Source organism: Drosophila serrata, unplaced genomic scaffold (genome assembly GCF_035046125.1).
Source record: "Drosophila serrata isolate PLE 108 unplaced genomic scaffold, ASM3504612v1 contig_66, whole genome shotgun sequence".
Taxonomy (NCBI): domain Eukaryota; kingdom Metazoa; phylum Arthropoda; class Insecta; order Diptera; family Drosophilidae; genus Drosophila; species Drosophila serrata.
In genome coordinates this window covers 218,439-239,783 of record NW_028256964.1, presented here as the reverse complement: position 1 = coordinate 239,783, position 21,345 = coordinate 218,439, and the positions used below count along the sequence as shown (strand labels likewise).

Here is a 21,345-nt window from a genome sequence, read left to right as displayed (position 1 = left end):
TTAACGAACTTCCACAAAGAGCTTATATTACGTATACGCAATGTTGACTTTTTATGCTTACCCAGCGACTGCTTAATATTACAATTTTAAATAATTCTGAACATAGTTAGTGATATCTGATATTTTACTTAAGAAAATTTGTAATGTAAAAATCCTTTTTTAACGAAAGTCCCCTTACAGCTGATATTACGTATACGCAATATTGAATTTTTTTATTGCTCCAATATAATTTAAATATTATAAATTTAACTAATTTGGTTTATTATTAGTGATATTTGATACCTAATTAGACTAAATTATTAATACATATATCCTTTTTATCGAACTTCCCCTGATAGCTTATATTACGTATATGCAATGTTGGATTCTTTAATACCACAATATAATTTAAATATTATAAATTTAACAAATTTGGTTTATTATTCGTGATATTTGATACCTAATGTGAGTGAATTATTAAAACATATATCCTTTTTATCTAACTTCCCCTGATAGCTTATATTACGTATACGCAATGTTGGCTTCTTTAATGCCTCAATGTACTTATCCGGCTACTGCATAATATTTAAATTTGATTAATGAAGTACATAATTAGTGATATCTGATACCAAAGTTGATTAAATTGTTAATATATATATCCTTTTTATCGAAATTTCCCTGAGAGCTTATATTACGTATACGCAATGTTGACTTTTTTAAGTGCCAAAAAAGTATGGTTGGAAATGTATCGAAAAATTTAATGATTTTTCATGAAAACATACAGAATAATCATAAATCTCATTGATATATCCAGTATTTAAATTTAATAAACTTAATATTTTCTTCTTGAATAAGAGGAAAATTAAATCAGCATTTTCCTTGTATTAAAATTGAATTAAAAATCATCAACTAAATTTTGCTTATAAATTTCCCACCAAAAACGAAAAACCCTGGACCGCCTTTGACAACCAAAAATCAAACTTGTCGCCTTGTCATATCCTTGTAATCCCTAAACCAGAAATAGAAGAACACAGGCAGGATTATGTCCCTGCCAGAAACTGGATTCTTACTGCATGCTAAGGATTATAATGGCGCCAAGGAAATTACATATGTGTGACCGGAAAAATCCAAAGACCTGTATATGTGTTGGTGTACTTGCTGGGTGTAATGGTTCTTTGTAGTTTGTTTCGAGGATTTGAACTTCTTACGCCTGGCATATCAATAATGAGGCAAGGGCTTGGCTTGGGATTCTTGGGGGAATTGTGTTGCCAAGCTGGCTGCTTTGATGGTTTCGGTTCAGCGCCATTACTTAACCCACAGCCACACACTCCCACTCACACCCTCGACCGCACACACGCATCAAATACACACACACACACACACACACACACTTACACACACACAAATGCGCGAACATTCACTTGGCATCTCTAATTAGTAGAATTTAATCTTCACACTATGGCAACGTCAAACGTCCCGAACTGCGACCTCTCCCTTAGTCCCCTCCCCCAATTCCAAACCATATATACATATACATGTATGTTGCCACCCCCTCAGTATCCTTTATTCCGCCCATTGCGCTGCTCATTATGAAAAATTCCAAATTAAAAAGACGAGGGGAGTGGAGCATGCACAGAGAGAAATTATATACAAAATAGTTGGATATAGTGTGGAATAAATCCTTGAAATTAATCTTTAAACTTGGTTAAGTTCAAGAAATTTGGATTCATCTTTTGAGGGCCATTACAGGGTATTATAATTTCAGTCACAAGGTTGTTACGCAGTGCCTTCACTGCGAATTAAAATTAATTCAATTTCGGCCTAATTATAATGTCCGAAAAACTATAATTTTTCAAAAAAAAATTTCTGTTTTTATACCTTTTTGAAGAATATAATTTAAGTCAGAAGGAGTCATTTCCGACGCCATAAACCATATATATTCTTGATCAGCATCAAAAGCCCAATCGTTCTAGCCATGTCCCGTCGAAAAACAAATTTTTCAAACGTTTTCGAAAATTGAAAATTTCATAAGGGGTTAAAATTGCCAAAATTTGACCAAAAATTGAATTTTTTAAATTTAAAAACTGAGTATGCAGATTTGTTAATCTACTAAAAACTAGCATAGAACAGCTTTCCGAATTGAAATTAATGTTTTTTTGGCTTTGTTACGAGTTTTGTAAACTATGATTTTCGGAGAAAATTGTCTGTTTTTATGCCTTTTTGGGGGTTATTATAATTTTATTCAGAAACTTATAACAGCATCAACAAACGCAGTATGCAGATTTGTTAGTGCTATAAAAACTTGCACAGAAAAGCTTTCCGAATCAAAATTAATGCTATTTTGGCCTAATTATGATGTTTGCAAACCTGAGATTATTTAAGAAAATTGTCTGTTTTTATACCATTTTTGCAGAGTATAGCTTCAGTCAGAAGATTAAAACACAGTGAAGGAGTCATTTCCGACCCTATAAACCATATATAATATTAATCAGCATGAAACTTGGAGTCGATCTGGCCATGCCCGGTCGGAAAATAAATTTTCGGAATTTTGTCGAAATTTCAGACAATCGATAAGGGGTTACATAGTTCTTTTTTTCAAAAATTGATTAAAATTTCAATTTTTTTTAAATTTAAATGCAGATTTGTTAATGTAATAAAAACTAGCATTTAACAGTTTTCCGAATTGAATTAATGCGTTTTTGGCTTATTTATGAGTTTTTTTAAGTTCTGATTTTTTGGTAAAATTATCATTGAAAAAATAGGAATATGTATGTATATAAACACAAAAGGTTAAAATCTATATTTCTTCTCTGAGGGAAAAAATATATATGAAATACAACTATTGATTAACAAAACCTTATTTATTTTATAATAAAATCTCAGCTAGTTTACAGTGACTATTTTATAATATACAGTCATAGAAGTTTAAATTTCCCAAGAATGTTTAACATCTTCCAGCTTTAAATAAACATGAAAATTGATCCTTCGACAAGCATTTTTCAGGACTGAATAATCTTTATACCTTTCCAGAGCTTTGTGCCTAAATTAATTAATTATTTATGAAACATTTGTGAAATTCAAATGGTGGAAAATGCCTCAGATTCTGGATTTCCTTCTTTCTCTCTGTGCTTCACAAAGTAAAAAGTTTCTCTCAAGAAGTAACGGCAGGATTTGCATAAATACCAGGACATGTGGGAGGGTGCTTCTGTTCCGTGTGTGTGTGTGTGTGTGTGTGTGTTAGTCTCACACATCATGATTACATAATTTAGCTATTAAAACAGCGCCAAGTGGCTGGCTGAAGGCGGGAAGGCGGGAAAAGAGGGGAAAACTGAGAGGGAAGGCGGCTTATTTATGCCTCGACACGCCGTTCAGCGGCGCAGCTTCAAAGGATCCGAAACATGGGCGGCGGTTGGGGAAGGGGTTTCGGGACTAGTGCCTGGGTATTCCAGTTCAACGGCACACACATGTGCACTTGATTTACTCATTAGCGTTACTTTTCTGTTCATAATAGGGCGCTTACCACGCCGGAAACCGCAGCCGCCGCTGCCCCCCGCCGCCCCCCTTCTGGCCATCGTCCTTCTGGTACCGTCCTGGCCACATTTGGTTTCATTTCGAACCGCTCTGGATGCGTTGGCATAAGCCGCTTACGCGTATCCTTTGTGCATGTGTAATTGTGCTGGCTCTCACACGCTACCCCATCCCCCCCGCCTTGCCATCTTACCCTTACACACACACACACACCAATAACACCCACACCCTTACGCACACCCACGGACTAAGCCCTAATAATCCTCACTATTTGGCCCAAAGGAAGGGGCGAAAAAAAAGGTAAAACACTGAGAGAAGTCTTGGGTTATTTAGGGGAAATTGAATTTTCTTAAAGGGAAATTATTAAACTTATTTTTGGTTAAATAATAATACGAACTTTTTTTTTGGGAAAGTTATTGAATATCTTTTGGATTGAATAAAATAAATAAAATACTTGTATAGAGCTAAAGATTTAAGACTGGTCTAAAGGTTTTAAGATCTTAAAACCTAAAGATTTAAGATTGATCTTAAGGCCTTAAAAACTCTTTAAAAGCATTTAAACTTTTCTTAAAAATAGTTTATTTGAAATGAAGTAAGAATACTCAGGAATTCTTTAATTAAATTAAGGTATTTCCTATTAAAAAACCTCTGTTTTAAGTTTTAATAGATGTTCTTATTGGTTATCAACTATAAAGTTACATATATGGTATGATATTAAGCATTTAAGATTTGATAAGTTATATAATAATTTAAGATTTACAATCAATAAATATGAAACAAGGTTTGCTATCATATTACTTTCGAATATCCTTATTTTGAATAAGCTTTCATTAAGTTTTAAATTGATTGAATTATTTATTACCATTTATTTATTTTATTTATATATTTATTTATTTTCCAGTGCAATGCGTAACTGAGTAGCAAAACTCAAATCGCTGTCCCCATTTTTGTACGATTCTCCTTCTTTCTTGGGCAAACTCAAAAATTTAACATTTCACATTTGCCGAAGGCTCAAAACACATTATTTTTCCTTTCCTTGGCTACCAAAAGATGCACTCTACAGATATACCTTATAAAGAGATATATGTACATATGTATAAAGGAAAAGGTTTACTTCTGGCTGGCAATCAAGATGCCGCGAGGGGGAATTTCATCTCACCAAGGGGTATATAAATAAAGATTTGCGTTGAATGGAGTTAAACCTTAACGAATGGCACTATTCCAAAAGAGTTTATCTTAACAAAAAGTCTTACCCATATCAAATGGGAATAGTTTTTCTTTTTGTTTGGTTTAATAACAAAGAAGGCCTAAAAAGCTACAACTCTTTGAATAAGGAAACTTTTAATAAAATTTGGCAAAAGAAAGGGGAAATGTTTTATACATTTGAAGCTGCTTAAATATTTATTAAAATGTGTTTTCTATGAAGAACTAAATGTGAAGAATAATTAAAACCCTTTAATATTTATATTTCGTATAATGTTGTTTCTGTATTAAAATATCTAAAACAGAATAACTTTTCTTGTGTTACCATCGTAAAGAATTATAAGTTTAATACTTGTAGCATTTGTTGGAACGTTTAAAATATATAAATAAATATATATTTTTATATTTTTGTAGAAAAAACAATTCCCACTAAATTTTCACAGGTATCCTCTTCTTTATATAGTATCTTCTGGACACTTTCCCCTCCCCTGCTGTGTCCGATTTAGTTGAATTATTGCCGCCGTAATCCTAAGCCTTATAATTATGTGGTCTTGACTCCAGACACCGGCTGAGCCCATTTACCTGAGAGTTTGATATATTTCCCCGTCCTGCCCCGGCTTGTGTGATATATAGGTATATATATATATATAATATGTAGACCTCAATTATCTGGCGCAATTGTGTAGGAGATAATCCGAAACTGATTCGGATTTGTTGCGGTCAAGTTGTGTGCCGTCATCTTTGGCAATCGATGGGCTACGAACTCTGTCTCCTCCTCCAAAAATAAAGGAAAATTTCAGCTGGAGAAATATATACATATTCAGAGACCATCTATTACGCACGATAAGATCTCCAAGTGAAGTAGAAGTTTCCGTTCCATGATAAGAAGATTTTAAATTAATAATTCACTCTCGCCGCACGAAACGTGAAAAACGTTCGGAAAATTGCTCAATTTTCCATGCGAACACGGTGGAAAAATGAAGGAAATGCAAAAGAAAAAGAAAGAGAAATTTATGCTAATTTCCGACAACTATCACTGCTCAACATCGCCTGGTTCAAGCCAACCGAAAATTGTGATTCCCCTTTTCCATGTAGACCTGCTCTGGTTGGTGGTCATGTAAAGTCGTCGGCGTCGTCGTTGTTGAAGGGGGAGGCAGCGTAACGAAGTAACCTAATTAATTTGTGGCACTCATTAGCAACAATTGAAAATGCCAAAGCCAGCAGAGGCAGTAAGCTCCTCCGGCTACCTTAATGCCCATCCCTGTCACTCGTCAACTCAACCAGAAGTTTGGAAAATGCCCGTTAAGGGGTCCCGAAAGGTGTGTGGGGGGTATTCGGAAAACGCCTCCCAAAAATCGTACAATTTATCCAACGAAAAAATTACACAAGTTTTAGGGAGTAAAGTTGTTAATATTGTTGTTATATAAGAAGACTTTAAAATACCCTTCTTTAAGGTACTAATAATTTATTTAATGTTTTTGAAGTGAATAAAGTTTGAAATTCCCAAGATTCTTAAAGATATATGATATATTTTGTATTCTCAGTAATTATTATTTCATTTAATATAATGAACCCATACCCAAAAGTGTTAAGGAAAACTCTAACGTGTTCCTAAATATTTTATAAAAAATTCCCCGAGTGATAGAAAACAAGTTACAGATTTTTTACATCGATCGAAATAAGTATCAAGAGGATTTTATTTAGTTTTTAATGTCATAATTTCTTGAGGTTTTAACACCCTTTAGAATGTTATATTTATTAAACCCACTTTGTGACTATATTGTGAGTGAATTTTATAGTCTCACGACTTCCAAACTGATATATTTATGCTTCTAATATTTAAATATATTACACATTTCGAAGTCCAAGTTGTGACGTGATCCTAATTACTATGCGAACATATACACGATCACTCTGCTTTAAAGTCGATTAAGGGGTATGAATATGCCATAAATTTACCACGCAAGTGCAACGTGACTCTTTCGATTCCCATGGCTTACATTTACATTAGAAATAACATAAATTTCTAGCACTCACGATCAGTGACCAATAAAATTGGGTTTATATATATATATAAAATAATAATTAGTTCCCATCAAATGTCAGTTATTCAATTAGCAGCCCAATAATACCTTCTCATTAAGAGTTTCGCTTTTATATAGACACTTCCGCACATTTTACAAAAGTCCTGGGGTGTGAATGCCTCTCTCAATTTATCAATTAAGATTAATGTCCACTTACCTGAAGGTTTCGATCATTTATAATGATTGTTTTTGGAGACATCTTCATTCAGGGCAGATCATCGATCAAGTTTGAAATGTTGTCTAAGCAGATTGTTGTTTCTCAACTTCCTGAGATCTTTTAGCTAATGATCTTTCCAGACTGAAAATTATCACAATCTAGAGCCTTAGGTAAGGGTAAGGGTAGAAAAGAATGATACAGATTTATTATTAAATTAAGCAGTTATTGTAATTAATAAACTAATTATAAAATAGATACAATCAAGGTATAAATTTCTCAATAAATAAAATACATATTCTAAATATAATTCTTATAATAAAACTTATCAGGTAACTTATTTTATATTTCCTGATCCTAACTATTATTCCTAACCACTTCTCACGCTGTCAGGATCAGCTAATGGACTCTGGCTAATGAGCAAGTGTGCAGGGCATCAAATACCAAAAAAATGTTAACTAATTTTCGGCTTTGCTGCGTTGACGTGTGAAGAAGGTAGAAGTTGGGGTGGGTGGTGGCCCAGTCGCCCCACCAACTCTCACCTGCTTTCAGTTAGTTAACTGACTAGAGAACAGAAAAAAAAAAATATATATATATATATATACAGAAATAAAATACACAAAAATAAGCCTTGGCTTGTGCGTGAGCTGGCCCTATTCGAGGCCCTGTCAGTCGTCACTCAACCGGGTCTCCACCATCTACGCATGACATTTTTACCATTTTTACCATTTTTACCACTGGCGGCCGGCGATATGCAAAATCATTTTGACCAAGTCCCAAGGCCCAAAAAAAACCGCGGACCCTCGGACCCTCGATCGCTATCTGGGCGCTAATATATGCCGCTGCCACAAATGCCTTTGGTAATGCATAATTCGAGCCACTTTTCCGGCCACCACCACCACCACTTTGGGAGTTATTGGACAACCGAACAACCGAAACATGGTGATGGTAGTGGCCACAATCGTGGCCGTTGGTTCTCTTTGTTTTTCCATTCGAGGCCTGGCTGGGAAAATCATTTAATTAACATTTTCAGTCGCCTTCGAGGCGCGAAATTATCACGCATATGCGTGGACCTTACACAGTGGGTGTTCCTATTAAAACTACGGCAAAAAAAACCGGTTTATCTAATAGTTTTTGTAAATTAAATAAATATTTACACGGAAATTCTGTTAAGTCAAAGAATATCCCTTTAAGAAATTTTAGTTTTAAATTGTTTAAAAAATGTATTAAATCAATTAAGAAATAGAGCCGAGGATTTAAATGTTAAAAAAATGTATTGGTAATATTATTTTATTAAAAAATATTTTTTAATATTTACTGAACTGAATCTTAAAACAAATCTGTAATTTTTATACCCTTAAAGAGTATTATAATTTTAGTCAAAAAGTTGTGAAGGAATCATTTCCGTCCCTATCAATCATATATATTCTTGATCAGCATCAGCAGGGGAATCAATCTAGACTCAAAATATATTTTCAACATTTTTTTTCAAATTTGCAAAAAAAGAAAAAAAGGGGTTAAATCGTTAAAATTCTCCAAAATTTGGCAAAAATTTTACTTTTAGATTTATTAATTAGTTAACAACTAACATAGAAACGCTTTTTGATTTGAAATTATTCGATTTTTGGCTTAGGTATGAGTTTTTAAACACTGTTTTTATAAAAGAAATTGTCATATAAAAATACTATTAATATACTTATTATATATACTTATATAATTTAAGCTAAGTTATAAATTATTTTTATTACGAACCTTTATTTCAATTGCAAACTGCTAGAATATATATAAACAGCTTCCGCAGGTAAGGTTAATGTATCTCGTAATATTTTTCTCCTTAGTTTGATATGCTTAAAATAAATTAAAATAAATTTAAAAAATATGGAAATAAATGTTTTAATCTTTTTAAATATCTAAAATAAATCCAACATTTTCTCTACTTTCTATTTATTATATATTGCCTTTTTAAAATGTCTAAAACTTGTTCCTATTTCCTTTATATATTTAATGCTTGCCTTCGCTTGAATTTTCTACCCTGTTTTTAATTGTTTACAGTTCCCTTTTTCCTTTGTTATGACCCCACTGTACCTGCCATTTCCGTCCACTGTGTGTGCGACCGTTACCATCAGCTCAGCTGTTCACCAACTGAGCGACCTTTTTGGCTTAAATTATGATTATGAGAAATGCAAACGCTATCCGGAGAGGTGGAAGGGGGTTGGGTTATGTAAATACATTTAATTTTTTAGTTTTGCCGCTTGGCCATTTTCCGTTTTTCTTTTTTTTTTTGGCTTTTCCATAATTTTCTATTGAAACTCTAGCTCTGGGTTGAGGCAACACGCACATTGGGATCCTGTTGGGGGGGCGACTGTTGCGTATCTCACGGATACGCGCATGAAATACGAGCGTTCTACCTTTGGCTCTGCGCTTATTACCCCTGATTAATTACCGGGTCGAGTTGTTTTCTTCTACTATTTTTTCCCCCTGTTTTTCTTCTTTTTGTTGTTAGTTGCTTTTATTTTTGTCGGTTTCTTTTTTTTTTTGGGTGAGTTCTTTTTGGGGTCCGTTAAGTGTGATATTTGTAACACTTTGCCGACTTATTGTTGGCCAGCTGAAAGGGCTTTTAGGGCCATCGGCATGCCTGGGATATGGCTAATTAACCCATTACGCCATTATTGTTGCTCTTGTCGGTGGCCAGCAAAGGGTTTGGTTTCTTGGCCGCTTGGCTTCTTTCCGCTTTTGGGCCACGTGTGCAGACCTGACCCCTGTATGGCTTTCAAATCTGCGCAATAAATTCCAATTTTGTGGCCTAATGAATCCACCGAGAGAGCCGCCCATTCATTTGGCCAACTTGGTTAGCAGAAAAAAAAAACGAAAAAAAAGGGCCGCAATTAGCCAAGCCCTAAACCCCTGGTCCACAATTCTAAAAGGTAACTCTGTCTACCAATTCCTAGACGGTTGTAAATATGACGGCATCTCGATTTGGGGTCGTTAAAATAAAATTAGATATTACATAATGCTCGGAGATAAATTGCTGATAACAACCATCATGTTGCATACACAAATTACAATTTTAAGGTAATAAGCTAAATTAAAATTTATTCGCCAAATTAACCAAAAAGACAAGACAGGCATTAGATCATCGCCGGGAAGCGAATTACACTTTTCAAGTGGATGCTATCAAGGCATCTTAGGTTTTTATGGGGTGATGTCAGAGCTTTAGGGTTTAACATTTGAGATATATAGATTGTATCGGAGGCTATAAAACATATGATTAATATTTAATTGTTTAGTTTTTAGTAGTAATTTTGTGTTGAAAAGAGGTTCGAGTTAGGGATTATTTGATTTCTTAAGAATGATACTCGAAACCTTTGCTGGAAGAAGGTTGTTATTTAGATCAAAGAACTGCTTATAATTTAATAAGAATTTATTTAATGTATCTTTAATTGGACAATTAGTCATTTAATAATATAAGGTACAAAGTTTGATATGTAGTTAAATTTAAAATAATATTTTGAATAATATAAAGTACCCAGTTTCATATGAATTTAACTGCCAAAGAGTTATTTAATAATATAAGGAACATAGTTTAGTATGTATTTCCTTTTATAATATTTTGCTTTAAAATATAAAGTACCCAGTTTCATTTGTGTTTAGTTTTGTAATAATTAATTAATCATATAAGGTACCAAGTATTTAATTATATTAAAAAATAATTTAATTATACAAGGTACTAGAATTTTCAAGATATTTTGAAATACTCTTCTTATTGATGTATAACATATTTGAATACCTTGTAAAATTGTATCTACAAATGTATCTATATTTCTGGGACTCCTACTCTGACTCATCAAAATATTTGTTAAAAAACGTATGACTAAATTAATTAAACAAAAACAAAACACACTTGACGGTTATCACCCCTTCAGACCCCAATTAAAGAAGTGTTTTTGTTAACTGCCCCAACAATTTGCAAGACGACTCCCAAAACCGCAAGTGGAGGGGACCACAAGATGGGGCATGAGGCATGAGGCATGGGGCATGGGGCATTCCATCCATCGCGAAAAGTGTCAGGCTGTCATAGAAAGCTCCCGCAAAATGAGTGGAACAAATCTGGGTGGTGGCAAGGCTCAAAGGAATTTATGCATTCCTCGTAAGTTTCAATTTTCATCGTAAGCCCCCCCGAAAGGACAGCGGCCGTAAGCCCATTGATTAATTTGAAATTTATGATGCTCCTGTGGAGCCACCAGGATGGGGATCCTGGCTGGGCATCCATAACTTTTGCTCTGCGGTTGGAGTCTCCCAGCCCACATCCTTTTATTCGGGGCAAATGTTGTTGTCTCATCTTTCACTCGCTCACGGCTCATATACATTTTAATTAAACGCTGGCGCACCGGCAGAGAGGGGCAACAAACACTTGACAATTTCACGTTAATCCTGGTCACAGGACCTCGCCACGGTGGCTGCCTATTTTTCGGTGCTAGCCCATAATCATAAACATCGAAACCTGGCCGAAGAGCGGGTTTTTGCCAGCGGTATGGCTAAGGATATATAAAGCACTTGAAGAAAAGGTTTTTCAAAAATTAATGGGTTAAAATATCAGGAAAAACTAGAATTATTTTCTAAACTTTTCTAGACGATATATTAAAGTAAAAAAGGATACGAATTGTTTTTAGTTATACTGCAATTATTTCCAAATAAAACTTTATGATATATTTAGGTATTAGAACTGCTATATGTTTAATCTCGTATTTTAAAGAAATTTTCCTTATCAAATAACACTTTTAAATATATTTAAATTATATAACCAATATAAATACTACTTTATTTTTATCAAAATTTATTTTCCACTAATTTTCTGTGACTTTTCCTTAATTTTTCCCAGTGTAATGCCGTACATGCGACTTAATTACGCGTGCCAAGGCAAGCGGCTTTTGTTATTATCATTCAGTCAGCCGGTTACCGGTGCCACTAACCACGCTGACCCCCTTTCTCCTCCCCTCGGTCATAGTCCCTTTACCTTCCTGATCCTTGTGCATCCTTCTCCTCCCCCCTGCCTCGTCCTGCCTCGTCCTGGCTTTTCTCCTCACTGCTGACTGCTCCTTTTGTTTGGCCTCTGCCCATTGATGATAATGTTTGAGCGGCATTGGCTGCGCTTAATGAATTTATTTGTTACGCATGGCGTAGCTTGAATTGGCGTCCATGTCAGGACGAAGTACACACACACATACACTCAGATATATATATACAGTCTCAGATACAGATACAGATAGCAAAGAAGGAAGCTGAATAGTTGGCCGAAGCCGCGCCTTAATGAAATCCATTATTACGAAACCCATTGGCGAGGCCCGAAAGTAAATACACTTATTGCGGAAAGTGTTGGGCCCAACCCTCCGGGAAAGGGCAGGCATAAAACGCAGCAGGAGCAGGATATTACGATATTACGCACAGCGAATGATGTGCGACGGGGAAGGGAGGAAGGAACAGGCAGGCAGGAGGCAGAAAGAAGGACGAAGGAGGTAGGAGGTAGAAGGTAGGAGGTACCGGGAACCAGGCGGAAATGAAAATGGCAATGGCAATGGCAACAACGTTTTAACAGTGCACTGGAAAGTTACGATACTTAAAATTGAAATATTTGAGTAATATTTAAATATGATTACAAAATTATATAAATACATATATAAATATTTTAAAATAAATATTTTAAAGAGAAAATATATTAGAGTGTATATTTTACTTTATTATAAAGTAAATGATTTGAAATTTGGTTTAGAATTCAATTATCTGTTCAAACGTTTCCTTGTTATGAAGTTTATATTTAGTTGTATTTTATATAGATATTTTAATGATATTTAATATACAAATAGCTTGCTTTAATGTATAAAAAATGAACTATTTTTTACCAGAAGATAAATAAGGCAAATTATTTCTATATTCTACATTGGTTTCCACAACAAAACGAATCAGTAAACTTCACTACCTATAGGTCTTTAACATTTACGAATCATATTCTGTTCAAATATTCACTATTGGCAGTTATTATTATTAATATTATTTGTTGTAATATTTACTGTAATATTTGTTGTGGAATTCGTTGTAGTATTTGTTGTGGAAATTTTTTTAGTATTTCTCATAATATTTGTTGTAATATTTGTTGTAGTATTTCTTATAATACTTCTTGTACTATTTGTTCTAGTATTTCTTTAAGAATTATGTATTATTTGTTTATTATTTTTTGTATGTATTCTTTTATTATTTATTGTATTATTTTTTAATTCCAATACTTATTTTCCAGTGCATGTATAACGGTAAAGGGAAATGGCACTGTGGAATGTTGTATTTTTTTCGGCATGCGAAACCATCTGATAACGATGCGAACCCTCCAATTGACCGTTCTACGAGATGCAAATATCAAGCGGACCCCGACAGCGACATCTATATAGGACTATATAGTATATGTCCCATAGCAAGCGAGTTGTCACCAACCCTCAGAGCCCCGTGACCTCTCTCTCTCCTCTGTGACCTTAACGTTTTCCGGATGAGGGTTGCTATTCGTGGCTATTAAAGTCCTCAAAGAATTGCATGCAATTCCAATTTCAACTTGAATCGAATTTTTCGCACATGAAGAGCTATCAATGATGTTTAATGTTAGCCGTATGGGAAATCCTTCAACTTTGATGTGAGGCGTGTGTGTGTTTTTCCATCAGAATCATTAAGGGAGTACAAGTAATGCCAAAGTTTATGGTATAGGAAATGGTATGCCTTTCCTTTCAGTTTTATTCCAGGTGCTTGTAAATTGTATAATTAAAGCAGGGAGAGAGTACCTAAATATTGCCTAAGGGTGTTTTTATAACCCACCCAAGTTTCCCTGTACTTTTCCATTCTCATATACCAATGGAAAATTCCGATTAAGATATTTGGTTTCCTTGGACTTGGACTTTGACTTGGTCCTGCATATAATTAGGGTCCGAGTCCGGGTCCTGTGTCCTATCTCACTCCCACTCTCATGTGTGTGTGTGTGTATATGTGCCACCGATTGTGGCTCATTCATCACGCTAACAACGTCCGCAAAGTATCTCAAAGATTGTTAGTACTTTCTTGAAATGATGGAGGAGGGCGGTACGGAAACCATAACGGACGACGGCCCAGTTGCGTGGCCAGTTATTTATGTTCTCCTCCCTCCAAGCAAGCAAGAGTGGCTAACTATTAAAACTAACTACTTAGCAAACACCCCCTTCCATCTGCACATCCAGAGGCCAGAAACTTTTTCGGCAAAGTGCCATTTAGTTAAACATTCTGACACATGATAAATGAGTCAAAGACCGCGTGTGATAGATCTGGCCAGCAAAACCCATCTCTAACGGAGCATATGCCAGCCGGATCCTCCTCCGTTCTATTCCGCTTTTGGTATCCGTGTCCGGATCCTGGTCCAGGCAATTAAACAGCCAGAGAGAGAGCTTGGAAACATGTAAATTTTGGTAGAAGAATACAGAGAGAGAGAAATTTGTGGGATTTTTAAACTAATTTGAATTAAGTAAGAAAGATGAAGTGAGAAAGGATCTGAATTACAACAATATTTGTCGGAATGCAAACTATAAACATCGGTATTTCTTACTTTTGTAGTCTCTGAGTTCAAAAGGCATATAGCCAGGACTAAATCAATTCGTCTGGTGATACCTTTAAAAAATATATGGGATATACAGGATGTATAGCATTTTACGGGAGAAAATCTGAGCTATTTTAAGGTATGCAAATTCAAGAAATCAAGTTAAAACTTTTGCAATTAAAATTAATAAATAATCGGTAGATCTAGCTTAAAGAATATCTGTGTTCTAAATTTATATAGATGGATAAATCTACTAGTCTGGTGATGCTAATTAAATATAAACCCGGACACAAAATAAATAGCATCTTATGAGCAAACATCTGAGTTATTTACACAAATTTTCATCAAATCTTCTTAATAAATTCATATGTTGTTTAAACCATTTTTAATTATTTATCTAAGAACACATGTAGTATTTTTTCTCACTGTGCATCTCTCCGGATAGAAAGGGAGAAAGCGAGAACTCATTAAATAGAAAGCATTTAATGCGTGTCCAGATACAGATGAAGATAGTTCCCAAAGATACAGTAATAGAATGTCAGCGGCAGCTGACGGAAGAGTGGAAAATTGAATGGGCGAATGAATGAGTGCGATATCAGGAGTCAAAGTTTGCAGCTCCCCTCGAAGGAGAAGAATCCTCATCCTCATCCGCATCCCCATCCCCATCCCCATCCTCATTCTCATACTCAGCACAGCACAGCATCATCATCAGCAGCAGGAGCAGGAAAAGCATCACAGGAAGGTCATTTAAGTTTTAATGATGGAGTTGTACCCTGGTAGGTTGGAGGACACGCGAAATGGGTGTGCACAAGTTGTGGTTGCTGTTTGTCCTGGTGAGGAGACTGATGTCGAATGGCTTTCCTTTCCCTCCCCCCTCAAAGTCTCGAAGTTTCCTCCTAAGAACTAAAGTAGCAAAGTAAACAGAGAACAATGGGCGGGCCGGGTAATAGCCAAGTTTGATGCGAAAATTGAAAGAGGGTGTCGACGACTGTATATACACCGTTATCATTCACTGGACCCCTTGGACCTCACAATCCTGCTACCATCCAACCCTTTAACATCTTTTCAGTAGAAAAATATTGTGAAACTTTGCCAACAAAACAACTCAAACCCATCCCTTTTGCAGCAAAAACTTTTGCAAACAATGTCAATAGAATAGTCCCTCAGGGGACAGGAGGAGCCACTATGACTAAAGGGCTTTGTACCTATCAAATGATTTGGATTCTAATTAAATGAATGCCTGAAAGTTTTGCTGGTGGTAGAAGAGGCCGGAGAGAAACCTGTATTTTAGGCTTTATACTATATATATATATTACCATCTGGGGAAGAATTTCTTTGACAACGACCCAAGGATCTGGAAAGGATTTCGTAATTAGGGTTCGTCATTTACATAGATGATGTAATTTAATACAGTCTCTTGTAAGCATTTTGCTTTAATATAATTACTACATAAGGATCTATGAGAAAGAAGCCTTTGTAAATGTATTTAATAGATATTTGCCTAGAAATAATTAAGCCATAAGTTTTAAATTTAAAGAGATATTTCAATACTTCAGCTAGAAAGAGTTTCCTTTGAGGCTGCATTCTTAATTGAATCCCCGATGAACAAACAGAGTTTGTCTATTCAAATAGCAAAAAAAAGAAGCAAATTCAAACTCAGACACGATGCCTCTGGACGTGTTTTTTCTCTTCTGTGTTGGCGTTTTGCTTTTGTTGTGTTTTTTAACTGGCAGCCTTCGCAAATCGGCGCAAAGCGAAAAGTTAATTAAACAGATCCCAAGTGCTGACCACTCAAGTGAGAGCCAAGAGGAGGGGCTGTCCATGGGTATTAGGCTTAATCAGATGTGCATTCATTCAAATGCACTTCCTTTGGCCGCTGCCTCACTCACAACGGCGACTTCCCGTTAGCACCCGAGAAGCCAAGTTAAGCCAAACCAAGCCAAGCCACGCCAAGCCATCTGAGCTAGGCCAAGTCGCCTCCAGAGTCCGGAGAATGGACAACAAACACACGGGGACGGGACTGGATGGGACTGAACTGGACTGGATAGGAGCAGGCCGACCATCAGATACGCATCAGTGGCGAAACTGAAGCAACTAGGTAAATAAATGAAAGCAACTGCAATATGACTGTATGATATGGCATTTTTATGAAGATAAATATATGGTTTACATAAATTAGAAAGGAATTTCATATTTAAATTATTATATTGTTTAATGGAAAAATTTTAATTTACCAAATTATGGTTGCTTTAAAGAAAATCTGATTCGATTTGTGAGATATTTCATTTTAAAAGATAACAGTATGGCTGCAGTTTACGAATAGAAAGGTATTATAGAACTTTATTTGATAAATAAAGAGGCATAATATTTATATAAATTATATATCAAATAATGAAACTTAACAAAAAGAAAATGAAAAGTGCATAATTAAAATATGAATATTAATATTTTTAATACACAATACTAAGTTATTTCTTATACCCTTGCAAGGTATTATAATTTTAGTCAGAAGCTTGTTATAATGTGAAAGAGTCATTTCCGACCCTATAAGACATATATATTCTTGATCAGCATTGAAAACGGAGTTGATCCAGTCATGTCTGGTCAAAAAATACATTTTTCCAAAATTTTAAAATTTTATAAGGGGTTACATCGTTAAAATTTTTTAAAATTGACCAAAATTTGTATGTTCTTAAACATTAAAATTGAGTATGCAGATTTATAAAACTAATAAAAACCAGTATAGGACAACTTGCCGAATTAAAATTAGTAATTTTTTTACTTAGTTATGACATTTTTAAACTTTGATATTTCGGTAAAATATTCCATATAAAAATATCTATAAATATCGATTTAAAACATGGGGATATCAATTCCTATTTACCTATCTATTTATTTATTTGTTTATTTAATTTGCCACAGCCAACAGTGCCACAAATATTTGTAATAGCCAGTTTACAGAATATATATAAAATTCCTGCTTATATATATTCTTCTTACAATTTAAATTAAGAAATTAACAATTCCACACTTCTATAAAATATTTCTATATATCCTCCCCAATTTGCCATATCTCTTGATCTTTTAAATTGCTTTCCAGCCCCCTCTCCTCGTAATAATATTTAGAATTTCCCTTGATTTCCCCCCAGAGTCAGTGTCATACATCCATTTAACTGGCGAAAAAAAACTCGACTTGCGACTGCCGCCTGCCAACTGCCGACTTGACGGCTGCCCACTGCATTTAGAAGGCGACTACTACTATGTAGCTATGGAGCTGCTCGGCGATGGGGAAATAGGGAAATGCTTTTCCAACGCCGCGACAGCTGCGTGGCTAATCCGACAGGCTAAACAGTTGAACAGTTGCCCCCAGGGGAGAGGTGCAAAAAAAAGGAAGAAAAAAAGAAATTGTAAGGAAAAAGGAAAGAAAAGCATTGTGCGCTGCATAATTGAAAAAAAAAAAAGCGGGGAGCAAAAACATCATCAGATAAACACCCAAGCCTGTGGGAGGGGGTTGAACGCGTCAGGGGGCAATCGCAAAAATAACAAAAGACAATGCCAGAGTGGCGACGTCCCGACGTGATGTTGGAAATTGAATAAAAATATGTATTTTTACTTATAAGTATTCCATATAGCCAACGTCAACAGCAATTTCCACCAAAGTGCACGCAACGACAAACGGTGCAGTGGAAATAATATACAAAACTATAATGGTCACGACCAAAGAATACCTGGTTTTAAAAACATAGCATACTTTTTGGGGGGGCCGGGAAACTGAAATACCTCTTGGAAGCATAATATTTGCTAGATTGAGTTAAAACTTTGATTTATTTCCATGAATATTAGGAAAAAATCTCCTTTCTTTTCTAATATGGTGTCACAAACTAAAACATAGCATACTTTTTGGGGGCACCCAAACCGGAAACACTAAAATATCGTTTAAAAGCATAGTTTTGCTTCAATTAAGATACAATTTGGATATGTTTTAACAAAATATAATAAGTATACTATCTTATATACCTTTCAAACCCAAAAAATACCCTATCACCGTAAGGAAGTACCAGGTAGTACATAAACTGCACCAGGAGCAACAGCACTAACACCCTACCACCGGCAACATCAACAACTTCCACTGCAGCAACACCTTTAAAGTTGATTGATAAAAAAAAGGAAAGAAAAAAAAGAGCTTTTGACTGTAAGTAAAATGCTGAGCTGCACTAATGGAGGGGGTGCCATAAGGGGTTGGGTGGCCTAAGGGAGGCGGCACTGCGGACTGACGTATCGAGTTGCTGCTCTAATGTGACAGCTCAATGCATTTTAGATGGCAATGACAAACTGAAATGGCAACAACAATAACGCTGGCAGCAGCAGGAACAGAAATTGCAATTTATATATATCGCTCAGAAACAGTGCTCACGGAAAGTTATGTTATAAGACTTAGAAACAAAAAAAAAAGGTGACTGAGCTCCAATAAAAATAATATATAAAATAAAATAAGAAGATAGCTTCTTAAATTATTAATACTTAATTTCACCCTTAATTTTTACCTAAATTCACAAATATTTAGCTTCCTTACTTAAATCTTGTAATTAACTGATTTTTCAATAGAAAAATATGTTTGAAATAATATATAAAATACCTCTTTAAAAAGTTAATGATTTTTAAAAATAATAATAATAATAACAAAAATTAAATATAAATATTACACCATTATTTAAATATGTTAATTTCCCTATGCGTTTCCCTACTTTTTTGTAGCAAAATTATAATGAGAAATATTACGTATACGTAATATACACTTTAGTATGTGAACGTTTTTAAAGCTTATTAATTAAATAAACTTATTCACGATTGATTATAATTTAATCATATCAAATGTATACGTTTTTAAACTAATAAAATCCCCCTGCAAGCTAACTTTTCGACCCCAGTGTAATACCGTTCATTCCCAGCTCAATCGCAAAGTCGCATTTATAGGTGGCGAAACGGAGTGTACCGTCGGGAATCATAATGTAATAAGGAACCTGAACGGCAGCGGATGGAAAAGCGAACCACCGGGTGGTGGTGGGGGTAGGGTGAAAAGCCTGGACGGGAAAAGCGAAGAAAAACAGGCAGTGCAACCGAAACTGCAACTGAAATGCTGCGCAAACAACTTTGAACGTCAATTTGTCAACTTGGAGCGAGAATTGAATGCAAAAAGCTTTGCGCCACTCACCTGACGGACGACGGATGACGCCTCGTCGTCGAGTCGCTTGCCCTGACGCAGTCCGGGCCAATTTTGGACGGGTCTAATGTGCGACAGTCACGCTGCAGGCCAGGTTATTTTCGTGGATTTTAATGGTGATTAATCGCACCTTTTCACCGGCAGCAAATCGCCATAAGCTCCCTGGACTCTGCTGCACTCGTTTTCAAGCCTTTCATATTTCATAGGAAAATAAACAAAAAACATTAATAGTATTTTGAAAATGTTAGCTTATAAATAATTTAAAGAAATATTAATTTTCCAAAAGTTATTTCCCCCTTTTTTTAGATACGTTTAAACATTAAAAATTTCGAAGTTCTGTAGCTTTTTAAATATGTATTGTAACATAGATTCGTTAATAAAATTTTATAATAAGGAAAAAATGGAAAAATCTAATTAATCCTATAATTTTTGTAAATCAATTTTAATAACTTTGGTTTCTGAGTGTAGGAGATAATCCCCTATGGATGTGCAGGGTATTTAGCTGTCTGTTCAACCGGTTTTCGGTGTTGGGAGGTGCATGAAAATGTCAGCTTAATACCGTTATCGTAGGTGCGGCAAACACGTCGCTGCCACGGTCGACGTCGACTGCGATGCCAATTGTAACAGCGACGCAGCCTGATAATGAGCCGTTAAGGCGATCGGTAAGACGAGGGGGACGAAGTCAGACAGACTCGAAAGCTTCCGCAATGCAAAACAGCTGTGAGAGAGGGAGAAAGAGAGTAGTGCGGCCAAAGAAAAAAAAGTGAGGGAGTGGGACAGAGTGATTGTGCAAGGCATAATGCAAAACTGATAAGAGAAGTCCGCTTAAGTCGTTCTAATTATGTATGCTACTTCATATATACTTACATTTATATTAATTATTACTTCTGAGTGTGTGCGGTGAACTTACCAAATTCGGCGAAAAAATTGCACGTGGTTTAGCACACGCAATGCGAACAAAAGAGGAACTGAGACGGTGGGAGAGTGCAGGCTAAAGCTAATGCCAAGCATGAATGCAAAAACAAAGCTCTGCCTACGTGAGCGACAGCAAAAGCACTCCATTTCTCTTCCACTCACAAGCCTCTTCTCCCTCTCACCTGGCGATTAACCGACAGAAAGGAGAGTTAATGAGAGATCGAATTAATTGATACCCTAGCTACCGGAGCAATCATTTATGGGATTAGTTAAATTTTGTGGTTTATTATTTAATACTTGAGTTTAAAGATATAAAAAAATTAAATACTTTAAGGTGATTGCATTTTCATACACTTCGAGAGTATTATAATTCTAGTCAGAAGAATACAAGACAGTAAAGTTAGTAAATTAGTTTATTTATCAAATTTTTTGGTACTACCTTCTGAATAGTTAAATATTTTTTATATAATTAAATTGAATATACACAAAAGGACAATTTCAAATCTAAAATCAAAACTCTCGATCGGTAAAGGGTATATTGAATAAGAATAACAACAAGGCAAAGCCGAAAAACGTCCAAATTCGCCATGAAATGCAATTCCTTTTTCGATTCTTTTTCTGTTATTTTGCTGACTCGCTAAATTTGTTACCGTGTTTTAAG

At 35.2% G+C, this 21,345-nt stretch overlaps 1 protein-coding gene across 3 annotated transcripts in view; it reads right to left on the bottom strand.

Moving 5' to 3' along the window:
- LOC110181250 (uncharacterized) overlaps positions 1–20,784 on the bottom strand; it is a 28,533-nt gene extending 7,749 nt beyond the window's left edge. Inside the window, exons 1-3 of one of the 3 annotated variants that reach the window (XM_086837410.1) lie at positions 20,637–20,784; positions 19,761–19,959; positions 6,952–7,116 (exon numbers count right to left, since the gene is read on the bottom strand). In XM_086837410.1, the coding sequence (XP_086693536.1) occupies positions 6,952–6,968 (17 nt within the window). In that variant the 5' untranslated portion in view covers positions 6,969–7,116; positions 19,761–19,959; positions 20,637–20,784. Of the gene's footprint in view, positions 1–6,951; positions 7,117–8,700; positions 9,470–19,760; positions 19,960–20,636 lie in introns of those variants that run through there. The other 2 variants (XM_086837419.1, XM_086837415.1) reach the window with 2 other exon arrangements.
- Between the last annotated feature and the right edge of the window lie 561 nt (positions 20,785–21,345).